This window comes from Chenopodium album, chromosome 12 (assembly GCF_948465745.1).
Source record: "Chenopodium album chromosome 12, dcCheAlbu1.1, whole genome shotgun sequence".
In the NCBI taxonomy this organism is placed as follows: domain Eukaryota; kingdom Viridiplantae; phylum Streptophyta; class Magnoliopsida; order Caryophyllales; family Amaranthaceae; genus Chenopodium; species Chenopodium album.
The window spans coordinates 31,383,689-31,399,134 of record NC_137845.1 but is presented as its reverse complement, the minus strand read 5'-3'; the positions used below and the strand labels follow the sequence as shown (position 1 = coordinate 31,399,134).

Here is a 15,446-nt window from a genome sequence, read left to right as displayed (position 1 = left end):
CCCCGAACGGCCTCAGCCTCGACCCACTTCGTGAAGTAGTCTACTACTACCAATACATATCACCTTTGACCAAACGCTGGTGTATATGGACCCAATATGTCCATACCCCATTTTGCAAAGGGGAGCGGACTACTTATGGCTGACAAATTGTTGGCTGGGCGATGAATTACGGTTGCGAACCTCTAGCACTTGTCACATTTCTTTACCATTTTCATGGCGTCTGATTTCAGGCTCGGCCAATAGTATCCTAAGTGGGTGGCCTTTTTAGCCAAAGCTTGTCCTCCAATGTGGGAACCGCAATGCCACTGGTGGAGGTCGTCCAGCACATCATGCCCGCTCTCAGGGGTAATACACTTCAGATAAGGCTTCACAAAAGCTTTCTTAAACAACTCCCCCTTCTTTATCTCGAAACAGGTTGCTCTCTTTTTCATCAGGCAGCTCTCTTTCGAATCGGCCGGGAGCAATCCATCCCTAAGGTAGGAAATGATTCCATCCATCCAAGTTGAGATTCTATCAATGATCTGTATTGACTCGGCATCAATACTCCTCTTTTCCTTTACTTCCCAAAACACTGATTTGGGAGTATCACATGATGCCGAGGATGCTAATTTGGAGAGGGCGTCCGCTTGGTGATTGGACGAACGGGGGACTTGCTGCAAGATAAAGTGATCTAGACCCTTAGCTTCTTCTTTTACCATTTGCAAGTATTTCATCATGGCCGCCTACTTAGCTTCAAAGTTACCATTAACTTGGTTGACTATAAGCTGGGAATCCGAGCTCACATCAACTTTAGTTGCCCCTGCCGCCTTACACATTCTAAGGCCGGCCAGCAACGCTTCATACTCGACCTCATTATTGGAGGCTTGGAACTGAAATCTCATTGCATAATCAAACTTATCTCCGTCTGGAGATTGACAGATAATTCCGGCGCTGCACCCGGCCGCGGTTGCATTACCATCTACATATACTTTCCAGATCTGGTCTCCAGCCGGTTGTAAGTCTGGCCGTGTCATCTCAGCCAAAAAATCAGCAAAGATCAGCCCTTTATAGCTTTCCTGGGCTAGAACATGATGTCAAAGCCTCTCATCTCTAAGCCCATCTAAGCATGCGGCCACTAGCTTCTAAAGTTGCAAACGGCTTCTTGAGTGGTTGATCTGTGTAGACCACAATTGAATGTGCCAGGAAGTACGGCCGCAGCTTCTTTGAAGCCATGTACAATGCTAGACCAAACTTTTCAACAGGAGGATACCTAAGCTCAGCGTTGTGTAGCACATGACTGATAAAATAGACTGGGATCTGGTGGCCGTCCCTTTCAGCAAGCAGGACGACACTTAAAGAGTGTTCTGAGATGGCAAGATAAATGTACAACTTCTCATTCTTGAATGGACTGACGAGCCAAGGCAATGTATGCAGATGACTCTTTAACTGTACGAATGCTTCCTCAGCTTCTTCCGTCCACTCAAACATGGCTTTCTTTTTGATAGTTTGAAAAAGTATCGGCATTTGTCCCCTGATCTTGACAGAAATCGACCGAGTGCTGCTAAACAGCCGGTCAATCTTTGCACCTCTTTAATTGTTCTCGGGGACTTCATGTCCAAGGCGGCTTGAATTTTTTCAAGGTTAGCCTCGATTCCACGTTGATCAATCAAAAATCCAAGAAATTTACCGGACTCAACTCCAAAAACACATTTCTTCGGGTTTAACATCATCTTATGCAGCCTGAGTTCGGTAAATGTTTCTCGAAGATCATTTAGATAGTCGACCGGCTCCTTTGACTTGACAATCATGTCATCAATGTACGCCTACATATTCCGGCCGAGTTGATCTCTAAAGACTGTATTGACCAGCCGCTGAAATGTAGCAGGGGCATTCTTGAGGCCGAATGGCATAATTCTGTAACAGTACAACCCTTGCTCGGTCACAAATGCAGTCTTCTCTTGATCTTCTTCCCATAGGGGAATGGAATTCGGATTATGCGTCCATGAAGCTCATTAGGGCATGCCCGGCCGTGAAATCAACTAGGCGGTCGATTTTAGGCAAGGGAAAGCTATCCTTAGGGCATGCCTTGTTCAAATCTGTATAGTCCACGCACATCCTCCAAGTCCCATTCGGCTTTTTCACAAGAACTACGTTAACTACCCAATCTGGGTAGTAGCATTGCCGAATGAAACCAGCGTCCAGCAGCTTCTTCACTTCAGCTACGGCCGCTTGATTCCTCTCTTCTCCATGATTTCTTTTCTTCTGGCGGACAGGTTTAATGACTGGATTCACAGCCAACTTGTGCACGGCCAAGTTAAGGCTTATACTTGGAATTTCACTAACTTCGAATGCAAACACATCTTTAAACTCTCTCAACAGCTGAACTACCTCATCTCCAAGAAGAACCACAGCTATCGTGCCTACATTGATCGTCCGACCTGGTTGATCGGGGTCGAGCACCACATCTTGGTGATCGCCGGCCGGTTAGGGTCTCAGCTCTTTAGGCCAGCCGACGGTCATTAATTGCTATGCCTGGTCGGCCATGGCCTGCTTTCGCTTTTGGCCGACCTGGTATGCATGGAGTGGGGGTTCTTCCCCTTTGACTTGGACGATGTTCCATGTTCACGAATCGTTAGCTTAACAGCTAGCTAATTACATTCTTTTTCCATCTTCTGACTTCCTTGAATCGAACCAATTTTTCCGTCCGATCGCTCAAACTTCAACAGCATCAAATGGTGGACGATCACAACCATAGCAGCATTTAGGGTGGGACGACCGAGTATGACATTATAGCTAGTTAATTCTTTCACCACTAAGAATTGGACGACCATATCCCTTCCTTCCCCTTTCTGCCCTAATCGGACTGCCAAATCTACCTTTCCTAAGTTTCAAGCGTTTTGCTTGATTCCCTTCATTGTGGGGCCGCTTGAGGCAAATCCCCCCGATATTACAGCCACAAAGCCTGAATCGGTACTATTCCCATCATTTTCCTTATCATTTTTCTTTTTCCTCTCGGACGTATTGTCTATCCTTGTATAAGTGAATTTGGACTTCATCACATAGGAGTTCAGCATGCCCTTTTCGGCTAGCTTGTCCAACAATCTCTTCAGATTGATACAATCGTTTGTGTCATGCCCCACATCTTTGTGGTAGTGGAAGTACTTGTTTTTGTTCCTGTACTGGGCCGAGCCTCTTAACGGCTGGGGCTTTTCAAACTCGAAGTTATCCTTGATTTCCATCAAGATAGAGTAACAATCCTTGTTAAACTCGTACCGGGGCTCGTACGTCTTGACTTTCTTTGACTTTGGTTGTTGGCCGTCGGCCACCCAAACTTCTTTCCTTTTTTTTTCTTCCTTCTTTTTACCGGCCGAGTCTTGTTGAGTAGATTGTTTCTTCTTAGCCCCCTTGGCCGGTGCCTCTGCTTTTGTAAGCGAACAAAATTCGGCTGCTTCAATGTAGCCCTCAGCTTCCCGCAGAACGCCTGCATATGTTCGAACCTTTTTCCTTACCAAATCAAACTTAAAACCATTATGCCTAAATCCCCGGAGAAATTCAGAGTAAGCCATTTCATCCGGCAGATTATGAATCTGGGCTTTTTCTTGGTTAAATCTTTGGACGTACGAACGTAGGCCCTCATTTTTCCCTTGCACAATTGTTGCCAAATTGAGACTTGTCTTTCGAGGTGGTATGTTGTAAGAGAAATTCCCCACGAACAACAAACTGAGTGTGGTAAAGCAATTAATACACCCGGCCGGAAGACTATTGAACCAATCCTGTGCCACACCCTTCAAAGTGGCCGGGAAGCATTTGCACCAGGTAGTGTCATCTACGCTTTGCAAGTACATCAGGTTTCTGTACGAAGTGATGTGTTCCTCGGGGTTACCCGTACCATCATAGGCGCCCACAAGTACACTCTTCACCTTCGGCGACTGAGGAGCGCTTAAAATTTCTTGCGAAAACGGAGGCGGCTTATCTCCAATAGTCAACAAACGCATCTGCCAATCAATTGGCTGGGGCTGCACGGAATGTCCGGCCAAATAGTGAGTCTGGCCGAACGTCTTGAAATGAGGCGGTCAAAGGGTCATTGGAATGAATTGTAGGGACTATATCCTCTACATGACCGTCCTCGCCTGAACGAGGGCCGGTATTAGGTGTCTGACCATCTATTGCCATAACGGAAGAGTATCCCCACAGACGGCGCCAAATGTTTCGGGTGTTTTTTGGATCTCCTCGGATACTGGTCGAGCTCTTCAGGCAATGAGACTCGGACACCTGCAAAATGAACGAATATTCCTTTACCGGAATATTCGCCTCCGACGATCAAGTTAGAGATCTAAAACGGAAAAGATAGAGAGAGAAAGTAGGGAGAAGTTAGAGCTATTTTATGCTCTCTTTTTTTAATGTCGTAATCCACCCCTCCCATCAAAATGATTGGGGTATTTATAGGGGGTGGGAGTTTGTGCCCCTTTAGGGTTTGTGACCTAAAATTCCATGACATGATTGGCTGCGCAATCAGGAGGTGCCACGCGTAATACGGGGGCGCCGTTTTGCGGCTTTAAAGAATATTTCTCGGGAGTTGGGCTATGATACAATAAGGCCTCTTTGTGCTGGTTTCAAGTGCTCTTTTGAGCCTTGGACACGCGTCATCTTCCCATAGAGACACGTGTCGCCCTTTTACTGGGCCACGTGTCGCTACGGGGTTGGACCACGTTTATGGGGTATTTATACCCTAAACACTAACTATTGGGTGTCTCTTCTAAAAATAGTCTCTCTTACCAATTACCTATAATATTGGTTAACATTTTTAATCTCCTTCCTTTTCTTTACATTTCACCCTTTCCTTCTCTCTCCACCATTTACATTACCTTAGCACACAGTCATACCACTCCAATGGCGGCCCAACCCAATTCCTTCTCTAGCATACCAATCCGTTTTTAATGATTTTCACTTCTAAAGTCAAAGGGAATCATCTGCTTTATTGCACAAAACAATACTATTCCAAATTTCCATGTAACTTATTGAAGATAGAAAACAACAAAGTCTACAACGTGATTTCATATGCAGCTTAAGCCCCCTGTATCTCCTATGCTTCTCTAAAATCACAAGTCTGCTTAATTTGAACTCCAAATTGTAGATTTAGTTCTACCATTCAAGTTGTGATGGTGCAATTCATGAATTTCGGATATTTCCGCAATTTTGATTCGAATTTAAGGATTAGATTATGATTTAATAATTCCTGAATTATGATACTGGGAGCAAAAATATATATTTTTTGTCATTTCCTAGCTTGATTTGACCAAAAAGAAAATTAAAAAGGGGCCCGACCCATTTTCTCCGGTTAAATCTTCAATGGCAACTCCACCGTGATGTTGCTATGTCCAACTTTGTAGCTCCACTTTTTTTATAATATACTCCTTTTGTTTTTAAATATTTGCTCCATTTTCCTTATTTGGAAAGCTTTTAAAATATTTAACTAATTTCTCTCACTTAATGAACCCATCATAAATCATACGGAGTATTCTATTAATTTCATATTCTCTCTCCTCTAATTTTTACCACTATTTTTGCTTTTTACAATTTTTTTATTCTTCCACCTACCCACTACTTTCATATTTTATTATTTTCTCCAATTTCTCCTAAAATTTCGCGCATGGAGAAATAGAATAAGTATTAAAAAAATAGAGGGCGTATTTCTTTTTATGATGAGAGGGTTGGTGTTTTGCTGTTATTTCAAGGAAATGATGGGTTTTTGATGGGATTAGACTATTAGAGGCAATTTTGCAGGGCAAGAATAGGAAGCTTGTTTTTTTTTTTGGTTTTATTATTATTTAAAATATAAGTAAATCAATCATAAAGCAACACATCATGTTCTTAACCTCTTTAATAGGGTAGCAAAACATGGAGACTACTGTGAGAAGAGTGAGTTAATAGTTAGAATTATCTTGAGTTAAAGTATTGTTAGGATTAAAATGAGAAAGTAGTTAATAGTTGGGATTATTTATGTTAATTTTTCCTATTTCTTTTGATTTGATTCTGGAGGTTCAATGATTTTTAACAATCTCCTGATTCTCCTCTATGTACAAAAAAAAAGTGGTAATGGAAAATAATATTCAAACAAAAATATTATAAAATTACAATACTCAGCTGTTACATGGTCCCCTTTCCAAAATGTTCAACAATCGACAAATTTTCCAAGATAGAATGTTCATGCACATAACACCTTTACAGAAGCTGCAGCTCAAACTTCCATACAACTAGGCCCACATATCATTAGCTTCCATCCAAACACATCCGCAACGAATAGTGAAGTACGCAGCAAAGACCTAATATACTCTAGAAAACCTCCTGAATGACATGACACGCTAAGCAACCTTAAGAACATCATAACTATGCACTTTGCAGGCTTCAGGGATTAGGACCAACAGCAGCTCAATGTTAGACACACATTTACCCAGTCATGATACTTCGTCTAAAGAGATTTAAATTCGTCAGCTACCCCTAACTGCTCAGTGACATACGCTAACCCCTAATGGCTATTGCATCTCAAAACTTATCAACAAGTAAATAAAGCGCCAAACATAGAGGAGAAATAAAGAAAGACCAAGTGATTAAATCGATTTAACTTCTTTTTTTCTCAAGAAAATCATTAATAAAAAGCTCTCTCTCTCTCTCTCTTTTTTTTTTTTTTTTTTTTTTGGGTACTTATCAATAATCATTAATAAATAGCACATACATAGGCACATAGCATTACTTATCAATAATCTCTCCTAGATTCACAGGATCTTAAGCAGTTATCAATCCAGACAAACAAAATCTTCCCATCCCAACCTAAAACCCATAACCTGCACATACAACAAATGCTGCACCCATAATCTTAATCCCATGAGGTACTGCTACTTTTTTGAAAACTGTCACAAATTAAGGGGAAACCAATTTTTTCAAAAGAGTAAACTCACACAATACCAACATTGCAGCTTGTCAATAAAAACTTGTTTGGATGTTACCAGGACAATGTTAGCAGCTTGACGTTAATGTGCCATCAAGCTAGGGAGTTATAACAGGTCTGCAATCTCTCCTCATCCAAGATAATAGCCTACTTAAGCTTGCATTTAGTCAGCATTTTACATATAGAGGATTTAGTTCATATATTTTTGCCAATAATTCTAGTAAACTAGCCATTCAGGAGGAAATTCTCAACTAATCTTAGCCTTGCTGGGTATTAAGGTCTAACAAAAAGGAAAAATCTTCCACTGACCCAAAACTTCAACAGCATAACTTGAAAAGTGATTGTCAAAGGTATGGAGGCCATAGAACAAAGAGAAAAAGGTTACTCTACACCTGCAGAAAACCAGGGTATAAAGAAAATCTCAATTAGAAAAACAAAAAACAAAAAAAAAAAAAAAAAAACCTGTGCAGCATGGATAAAAGTGAATTTAGATATAAATAGATGTCTTACTAGTTACTATAGTAATAAACTACCCCAGATTGTCAAACTCCTTCAACAGCATTGCCTGCGATTGCAGGATTCTGTAAAAATGAAAAAGGGTAAAATTGAGCAAACTAAGAACAAAACATATTATGAACATATACGAATAGGATTATAAAATTCATCCAGTAGAACACAATGATTACCGAACCAACATCTTCCTTTCCATTGACATGCTGCACAGCATTTGAAGAAGGTTGAGAAAACCTGCGTACATATATCAATATCATGATAAAAACAAATTTAATACTTAGCAAGAGAGATTGCCAATAGCATACATCATCCAGAGACATACCACTGTCATCGCCATTTGAATAATAACAATATCAAAACAGTATAATATTAATGACAAAGAACCTGACCTCAATGCCCGTGCTTTCCTTTTCTCTTCTTCAAGAGTGTCTGTCTTTGTGTCAGAACCGAATCTGGCAAGTCGAGCTTTCTTTTTTGCTTCCTCATCAGCTGACTTTTTTGCTTCCTCATCAGCTGACAGAGAAAGCCCAAACCTGAAACAAGTTTCACATACCATGTAAGGTTATAGAGAAGCTATACAAAGTAATAATGGATATTGTGTTAAGGATATTAGACACTGGAACCACCAAACTGGAATAGGAAATGTAAATGGGGGCAGACTCGCTGGGAAAAAAAATATATACTAAAAGATTAAACTAAGCAACTCGTGAGAACTTGTGCCTTACCTCTCAGCTCTAGCCTTTCTCTTCAGGTCCTCAGATGTCTGGGAAGCTTCTGATCCAGCACCCACGCCAAACCTGCTAGGTGCAAATCAGACATTTATATTTAGAAGTTTAGCTACTTAATAAAATTACAATACCGCAAAAGGTCAAATAACAAACCATTCTAGGTATCTAATTCTCAAAAGTAACACAACATTGTTTACTTTTACAAAAATCAATAATAATCAGTAACTACTCCCTCCGTCCCTTATTGATAGTCCCTTTTGGTTAAATTTCAATCCCAAAATGTTCATCCCATTTGTTTTTCTCAACAACAATTAATATTAATTTTTTACCAAAATTCCTCTAATTTGCAACAACGTTGGTGCAAATTTAACTTTCCCAAGCAAATTTTGTTTTTCCATGTACTTTTATTATTTTCTCTCTTTACTTTTAGCATACCCAATGTAAATTTATCCTTTCAATGTACTTTTACTACTACTTATTATGCTTATTAATTCCCGTGAAATTTGTCCATAAGGGACTATCAATAAGGGGACGGAGGGAGTATATACTAAAAGCGAAACCAAGGGTGACAATCGTCATTTTCTAGTAAAAAATATTCCCTTCATTTTTTTCCTTTCCTTTTTCGTGCCAAATCTTCATTAACTCAAAATATTTTCATTCCATTTTGACAATTGTAATTTTTGACATAGAATAATTAAATACTTCCTCCGTTTTTATATAGTTGCATCGCATTAGCTTTGACGGACCCTTAGGCAAATTTTGGGTTATAGAGAGGTAGAGGGAAATAATAAATAGGGCTAATGTGATAGGAGAAGATAGAGAGAATTTACAAGTTAAAGGAAAGCGATGCAACTAATTTAAAATTTCCGTTTTAGGAAAGTGATGCAACTAATTTAGAATTTCTGTTCTAAGAAAGTGATGCAACTAAAACGAGGAAGTATTTTTTCATATATATCTATTCGGTGTTTTAAAAAAAAAATGAACATAGATAAGATAATATATTTAATATAATATTATTATCCAAGATTCCTAAGGGTTCTCTCTCTAAATTTTTAGAGAGAGAGTGTTCCCTCTAGGGTTTATCCCTTGGGAGGGTTTCTTCTTCTCTTGTGAAGACTTTGCCCCTAGATCGGGCCTCTTTCTCTCATCTCTTCCTTCTCTCTCACATCCTTTTCTCTCTTTCTCCTCTCTTTGCGTTTTTTGGTGGTGGTCCGAAGGGGGGCTCGCCGGCGGTTTGGGTTATAACCCTTCTTTGCCGGCGAGTCACCCACCCCTTTCTCTTCCTCGTTTTGGGCTACAGCCGACGTTCGAGTTTCACTGGTTTGGTCCTCTTGCTTTGCCGCAGATCGTTCTTTTCCTCCGGCGATCTTCTGGTGCGGGTCTGCTTTTCGAGCTCCGGTTGTTTAGTGTTGAAACCTTGGTTTGATCATTTTGTTGTGGGCTTTAGGGGTTGGTTTCCGGATCTGGTGTTTTGGCTTAGGCGGTTCGATTGTAGTCTATTTCGTCGAAGATTTTAATTGGTTTGGTTTTGTTTTAGAGTCTTGTTTGTTTTGGTTTTTATTTGTTTGTGTCTCTTTAATTAATACCTAGTGTTTCATAAATAATTCACTTATTTCCATGGGTATTAAGTGGTGTGTTGAAGATTTAGGGTTTCATGGTTCCCGTCAAAGTTGCGAAGATTGCGAGCGTATGTTTATCAGATTAATTTTGCATCTACAGAACGATTGCCGAAACAGAGCGAACTCACATAATCGTATTGCTTCAGATGAAGGGGATTTTTTTAAGGCTACATTTGTTAAAATCTGTGATGTATTCAATTATGAAGATATCTTCTGAATTTGTCAGAAATTTTTGTAAGTGCCGTTAGGCCTTATGTTTAATGAAATTATCTTCCTGTCAAAAAAAAGATTCCTATATCATTATCATTGTACTTTTTAATTGCTCCAACATAATTATTTTGACAATAAATTTTATTTCAATTAAACCAAGAAAATTCATTTTGGTAATGTACTTCCTTTGTGTGTTTTGTTTCAAGTAAATAAAACTTAGAAAAACGGAGCGAGTATATAATTGTATATAATTTATTTTTCTATTCTTCAAATTCATATCAATAATAGCATGCATCATCCAAAAAAAAATAATAATAGTACATAGTATTTGTCAAAATTTGGTGCAAAATTTCCCACCATTTATATTTTCAACTATAAAAAATGCATTTGTCGGTCAAAGCGTGTCAACAAAATAAGGATGGAGGTATATATTTGTAAATCGAATGGGTGTTAACCTAAAGTTTGTATTTTATTAAATTTCTTACATTTTTCATAAAACCTAAAGCATCAGTTACACATAAATGTCTTTGGTATAGGTTTTTAAATCAATTTACTTTGTTTCACTTAAAAATTTTATTTTTTTGCTGGTAAACTATTATTTGAATTAACATTATAATTCATTATAACATTAGTAAAAATTGTGCATTAAACAGGGTGGAGGTATATATTTGTATATCGAATGGGTGTTAACCTAAAATTTGTCTTATATTAAATAGAACCCCATAGCTCTAAATTTCTTTCATTTTTTCATAAAACCTAATGCATCAATTACACCTCAATGTCTTTGGAATAGGTTTTAAAATCAATTTACTTTGTTTCACTTATATTTGAATTAACATTACAAGCTCAGAAACACACGCGATGCATGTGTGTGCACAACATAAGAAACCTAGAAGCTCTATTAATATTGTAAGTGCAAATTTAAAATTGTTGATTAAAAAAAAGTATTAAAATAAAACTTGTTATTTGAAAAAATAGTTGATGAAATCATTAATTATTTTTTATTAAGTATAAAAACGGTTGATAAGTACTTCTATAATTGTATTATCCTAATAAATAGAATAAGATGATAGTTTTTTTTATTTTTTTAAATTTATATTGTTTACAAAAATAAAAATAAATAAATAAAACAAAGGTGAAAGGGGGCAATTTGAAAAAGTGAAATTTTTCACACAAAATCTTTCTTCACTTTATATATTAGATAGATAATTCATTAGAAGATTATTACATGTGAAAAAATTATGCATTACACGGCACTTATGTTTTATTATGCTTTATTATATTGACATAGGTTGCCATAAGATTAGATAAGAATAGTAATAATGAGCTGTGGGGGCATATACATTAAGATTTAAACTATGTTTGGATAGGAATATTAGGAGGGAAAGGAAGGGAGGGAATAAAAGTGTCCCTTATTTAGATAAGGCATTGGGCACTGGAAGGCAAGGAAATGGAGGGTTCCTTCCCTTTTAATAAACCAAATTCCTCCATTGACATTTGGAATGAATATGGAAGATCACTCTCGAGTAGTACTAGGATGAAGAAGAAGAAAGGTATCTGAACCAATTCATAACATAAAACAAAAAGACTACTGATGTGAATAATAAAAAGATGAAAAGGGAAAGTACATAATCTTCCAAAAATAGTAGTAAATCAATATTATGTTTATTGTACCTTTGGTGATATAGGAAGCAAATAACACTCATCTTTAACACTTTATTCGGATAGCAAATAGAAGAGAGCGAACTGGGAAGAGACTTAGTTGCTCTCTGACATTTTCTAAACTCAATATTATTTGCATCATTAGTCTCCCATCTGAGGTTGAGCACTATGATGGCGGAAACTCCGTTTGGGGTCGGTATTTCGTTTTCGACACCGTTTGTGATTTTTAACAAAAAAAACTTTTAATGAGTAAGAAAGAGTAAGTGCGTTAGTCTATTAGAGATGATGTCTATTAAAGAGGGTGGAAACTCTCCATTTTCTCACCAAATTACTTCAATTTTGTAGAGATGATGTCTACTAAAGAGGATGGAAACTCTCCCTCCTCTTTCTTCCTCTAACCTTGAGCTTGCTCCCTTTCCTTTCACTCCATTTCCTCTAATTCAAACAAGTGAAATAGGATCCAAGAGAGAACTAAATAACCCTTTATCCACTCATGCTTCCTAAAAGCCTTTAATATTCAAAAAGCAAATCTATGATAGTTGCAATATCAATTTGATAGTTATTATCAATTGATATTTCGTTTCAACATTCAAAAAACAAAATTGGTATTGCAATTGTCATATATTTGTTTTTTGAATATAAACTAGGTATTATTATCAATTTTACTCCTTTCATTGCATTTCCTTAATCTGCCAATTAATATCCCATAAATTTATACTTTTTTAAAAATATATATATAAACAGAAAGGAGTAGTACAGTAATTATTACGAACATATACTTTACCAACAATCAATGAACTCAATGCATCCCCCCAACCAAACCCCTTCTGCATGTAACCTTGCATCAATGTACAGAAGTACAGACGAATATATACATAGATGTAAATCAAGATCGACACACGAGTACTAAATATCACCGGATAATTACTTGCACCAATCAATCCATCATAAAAAAAAATAAAATAAAATAAAATAAAAAATAAAAAAATTATAGCTTGCTGAATCTTTTCTACACTAAGTCATGCACCAATCAATCAATCATAAAAATGGCAGAAGCATAAACAATTAATCGGAAATTTCATGAACAAAACATAAATCAGAAGCATAGAAGAGTAAGAACAGAACCTCTCAGCCCTAGAACTGCGCTTCTCTTGCTCAGACAACTGAACAGGAACGCCGAATCTTTCAGCCCTGCGAACCTTCTTCTCAATATCATTAGCAGAGCCTCCAGTAGGAGAAACAACGGCGGTGGAATCAGTACCTTCCTTCGACTCCTCTGAATCCTTGTTGTTAACAACAGCATCAATGGCGGCGGCAGATTCATCGGAAGACTTGGTTGTTTTATCGGTGAGATTCGTTGTGGTTAGGGTTAGGGTTTTGCTAGGGTTTTCTAGGTCTGAATTTTGCGAAGGGGAATTAGTTTGAGTAGCAGTCGCCATAAGTTTAGGGATGGAAGAAGATTGAGGGGGGGAAGCTAGAGAGAGAAAGCGACTAGTGTAGAGGGATTCAAGGAAGACAGGGCGTAAAAGATAGAGAGAGACCAGGGTATGAAATTCTTGGGAGGTCCGAGGTCGGCTTATAAATTTACACTAGTACTCCAGTATTTAGTCCGTCTATTATTTTACACTCGTTAGTAAAAAGTAGAGATGATCCACACAAAAAAAAAAAAAAAAAAAAAAAAAAAAAAGAGTTGATAAAAAAAATCAGCCCGGATCGAGTCTTAATATAAATTCTCATGTCCAAACCCGTATAATTACTAACCTAGAGTACGTAAATATACCTACACCCCATGCCCCACCAATTTATTTCTGTCCCAAGTAAAGTCTCCCCAAAAACAAATACAGATTATATATATATCATCATTATCACCTTCTTAAAAGCTTAATTCTACTATTTCTCTCTCCAAAAACCATCATCCTTTATTCTCTCTCCAAAATATTTAATCATATCCACTTTTTCTTTTCGAAAACCTTCATCCTTAATTTTCTCTATCTAAAAACATTCATATTTTTCATCATAGAAATTTAATCATCATCTATTCATGTCACTTCTTATGCAAGCTTCATTATTGACACAAATCATTGATGGGGTACTAATTTCTCTCTCCTTTTTTCATTTCAATGATTTGATTTGACATAATTGTTAAATATTGATTTGATTACTCTAATTTTTTCCCCCCAAATTCATTGTCAAATCTTAGAAAAAAAAATTAATATATTGGTTGAATTATATCAATATTTGATGTACTCTTGTGTTGAATTAGTTTATGGTGTGTTATTATATTATATAATTATTAGACATAAATAATTGAAAATAGAGTGTTGTTGTCCTAATTTTCTAGATAGTTTAATCTATTTCGTAAGATTATTGAGATGTAAATTTAGTTTAGTGTGGATAATAAATGTTGAAAAATGTTCACTTTTGTTATGATAGATGTTCATTAGTGTATTAGTAAATGATCATCTGCATATTAATATACAAGCATTTGATTTCAGATATATGTTCATATTATTGTCATTTTCATCAAATTTTTTCTCTAGAATTAAAGTTTTTGAGTAAGAATTTGTCGCTTCTTATACTTTTTTGTGGAAGTAAGTGAGTTTTAATTGTAGTTGAATTATGTTATTGTTTGATATTCTCTAATTTTGTGTTAAGGCATGATTTTATATTATTAATTGTTGGCCTAAAATTTTAAAAAATTGTGTACAATTTGTTTTAGTTCTTAGGATTGCTATGACTAATAATGGAATTTTTTTTTTATATCATCCATTCTCATATTGATAAATGCTCATTATGATCTATATAAATGTTCATTCACATATTAATTGATGATCATTCGAATTTTGATAAATGTTCATCTGGATTGTTATATATGTACATTCTCATATTAAAAAATAGTCACTTAGATTAAATGCACGTTCATTTCATTCTCATATTTAGAAATGCTCATGAGTCTCAGTTGGATATTGATACTAAGAGAAATAGGTCGTTTACTACCTCCTCTTAGTCAAATTATATTTATACTCTTCACTACCCTAACACAAGTATAGGGGCAAGTAAAGGATCGATCCACGAGGAAAAGAGGGTTTTGCACAATCAAGGTGAATTATGAATCCATTGCAAAGGGGTATTTTGAATATTTTTTTTTTTGTGTTTTTCAATAGTCAAACTACTACTATGACGAAATGAGAACAAGCAAAATAAGAAATCGAAAGCTAGAAGAACTAGAATAAGGGAAACAACGCTAGGGAGTACGGGAGTGTCAAACACGGTCAAACAAAGATGGACAACGATGATTATCATGAAGAACATGCCATAAAATACTAAATTCTACATAAACAACTCACTCTCATGCAATAGTCTAAGCAAATCAATGAATTAGGTATTGGCCTAGTTGAGATCACTTTCATGCATCCAATTAGACACTAATCAAAAGCGAGAGATTAAGAGTGCACAATACATAAAACTCTACTTAAACAACTCATTTTCATGCAATCATTAAAGTAAAGGTGATCTTAATCTAATTCAAATCACTCTCGTGCATCTAAATTAGGGAACACTAAACAATGTGCTACTAATAATCTCAAGCCATCAAAAATCATACATTCATCAATTTATAACATGAGCTCAATCAAATCATCATCAATCATCAATATTAATACATGTTTTTTACCCCCTTTCCCTAGCTAAAAACTTAGCCTAGGGAAGAGAAACTAACCATTATAACAAAACTAAATAAGGATTCAATAAGCACAAAACTAAACATGATTAAAAACAAAGGAAAAGCAA

At 36.6% G+C, this 15,446-nt stretch overlaps 1 protein-coding gene across 1 annotated transcript; it reads right to left on the bottom strand.

The window, feature by feature from the left end:
- Positions 1 to 6,086: 6,086 nt before the first annotated feature.
- Positions 6,087 to 13,223, bottom strand: LOC145570483 (uncharacterized). Its single transcript, XM_081629590.1, has 6 exons — positions 12,783 to 13,223; positions 8,164 to 8,235; positions 7,828 to 7,971; positions 7,612 to 7,672; positions 7,436 to 7,506; positions 6,087 to 7,317 (listed from the first exon to the last, which is right to left on the bottom strand). The coding sequence occupies exons 1-5, from the start codon at positions 13,094 to 13,096 to the stop codon at positions 7,468 to 7,470; spliced, it is 630 nt and encodes a 209-aa protein (XP_081485716.1). The 5' UTR covers positions 13,097 to 13,223; the 3' UTR covers positions 6,087 to 7,317; positions 7,436 to 7,467.
- Between the last annotated feature and the right edge of the window lie 2,223 nt (positions 13,224 to 15,446).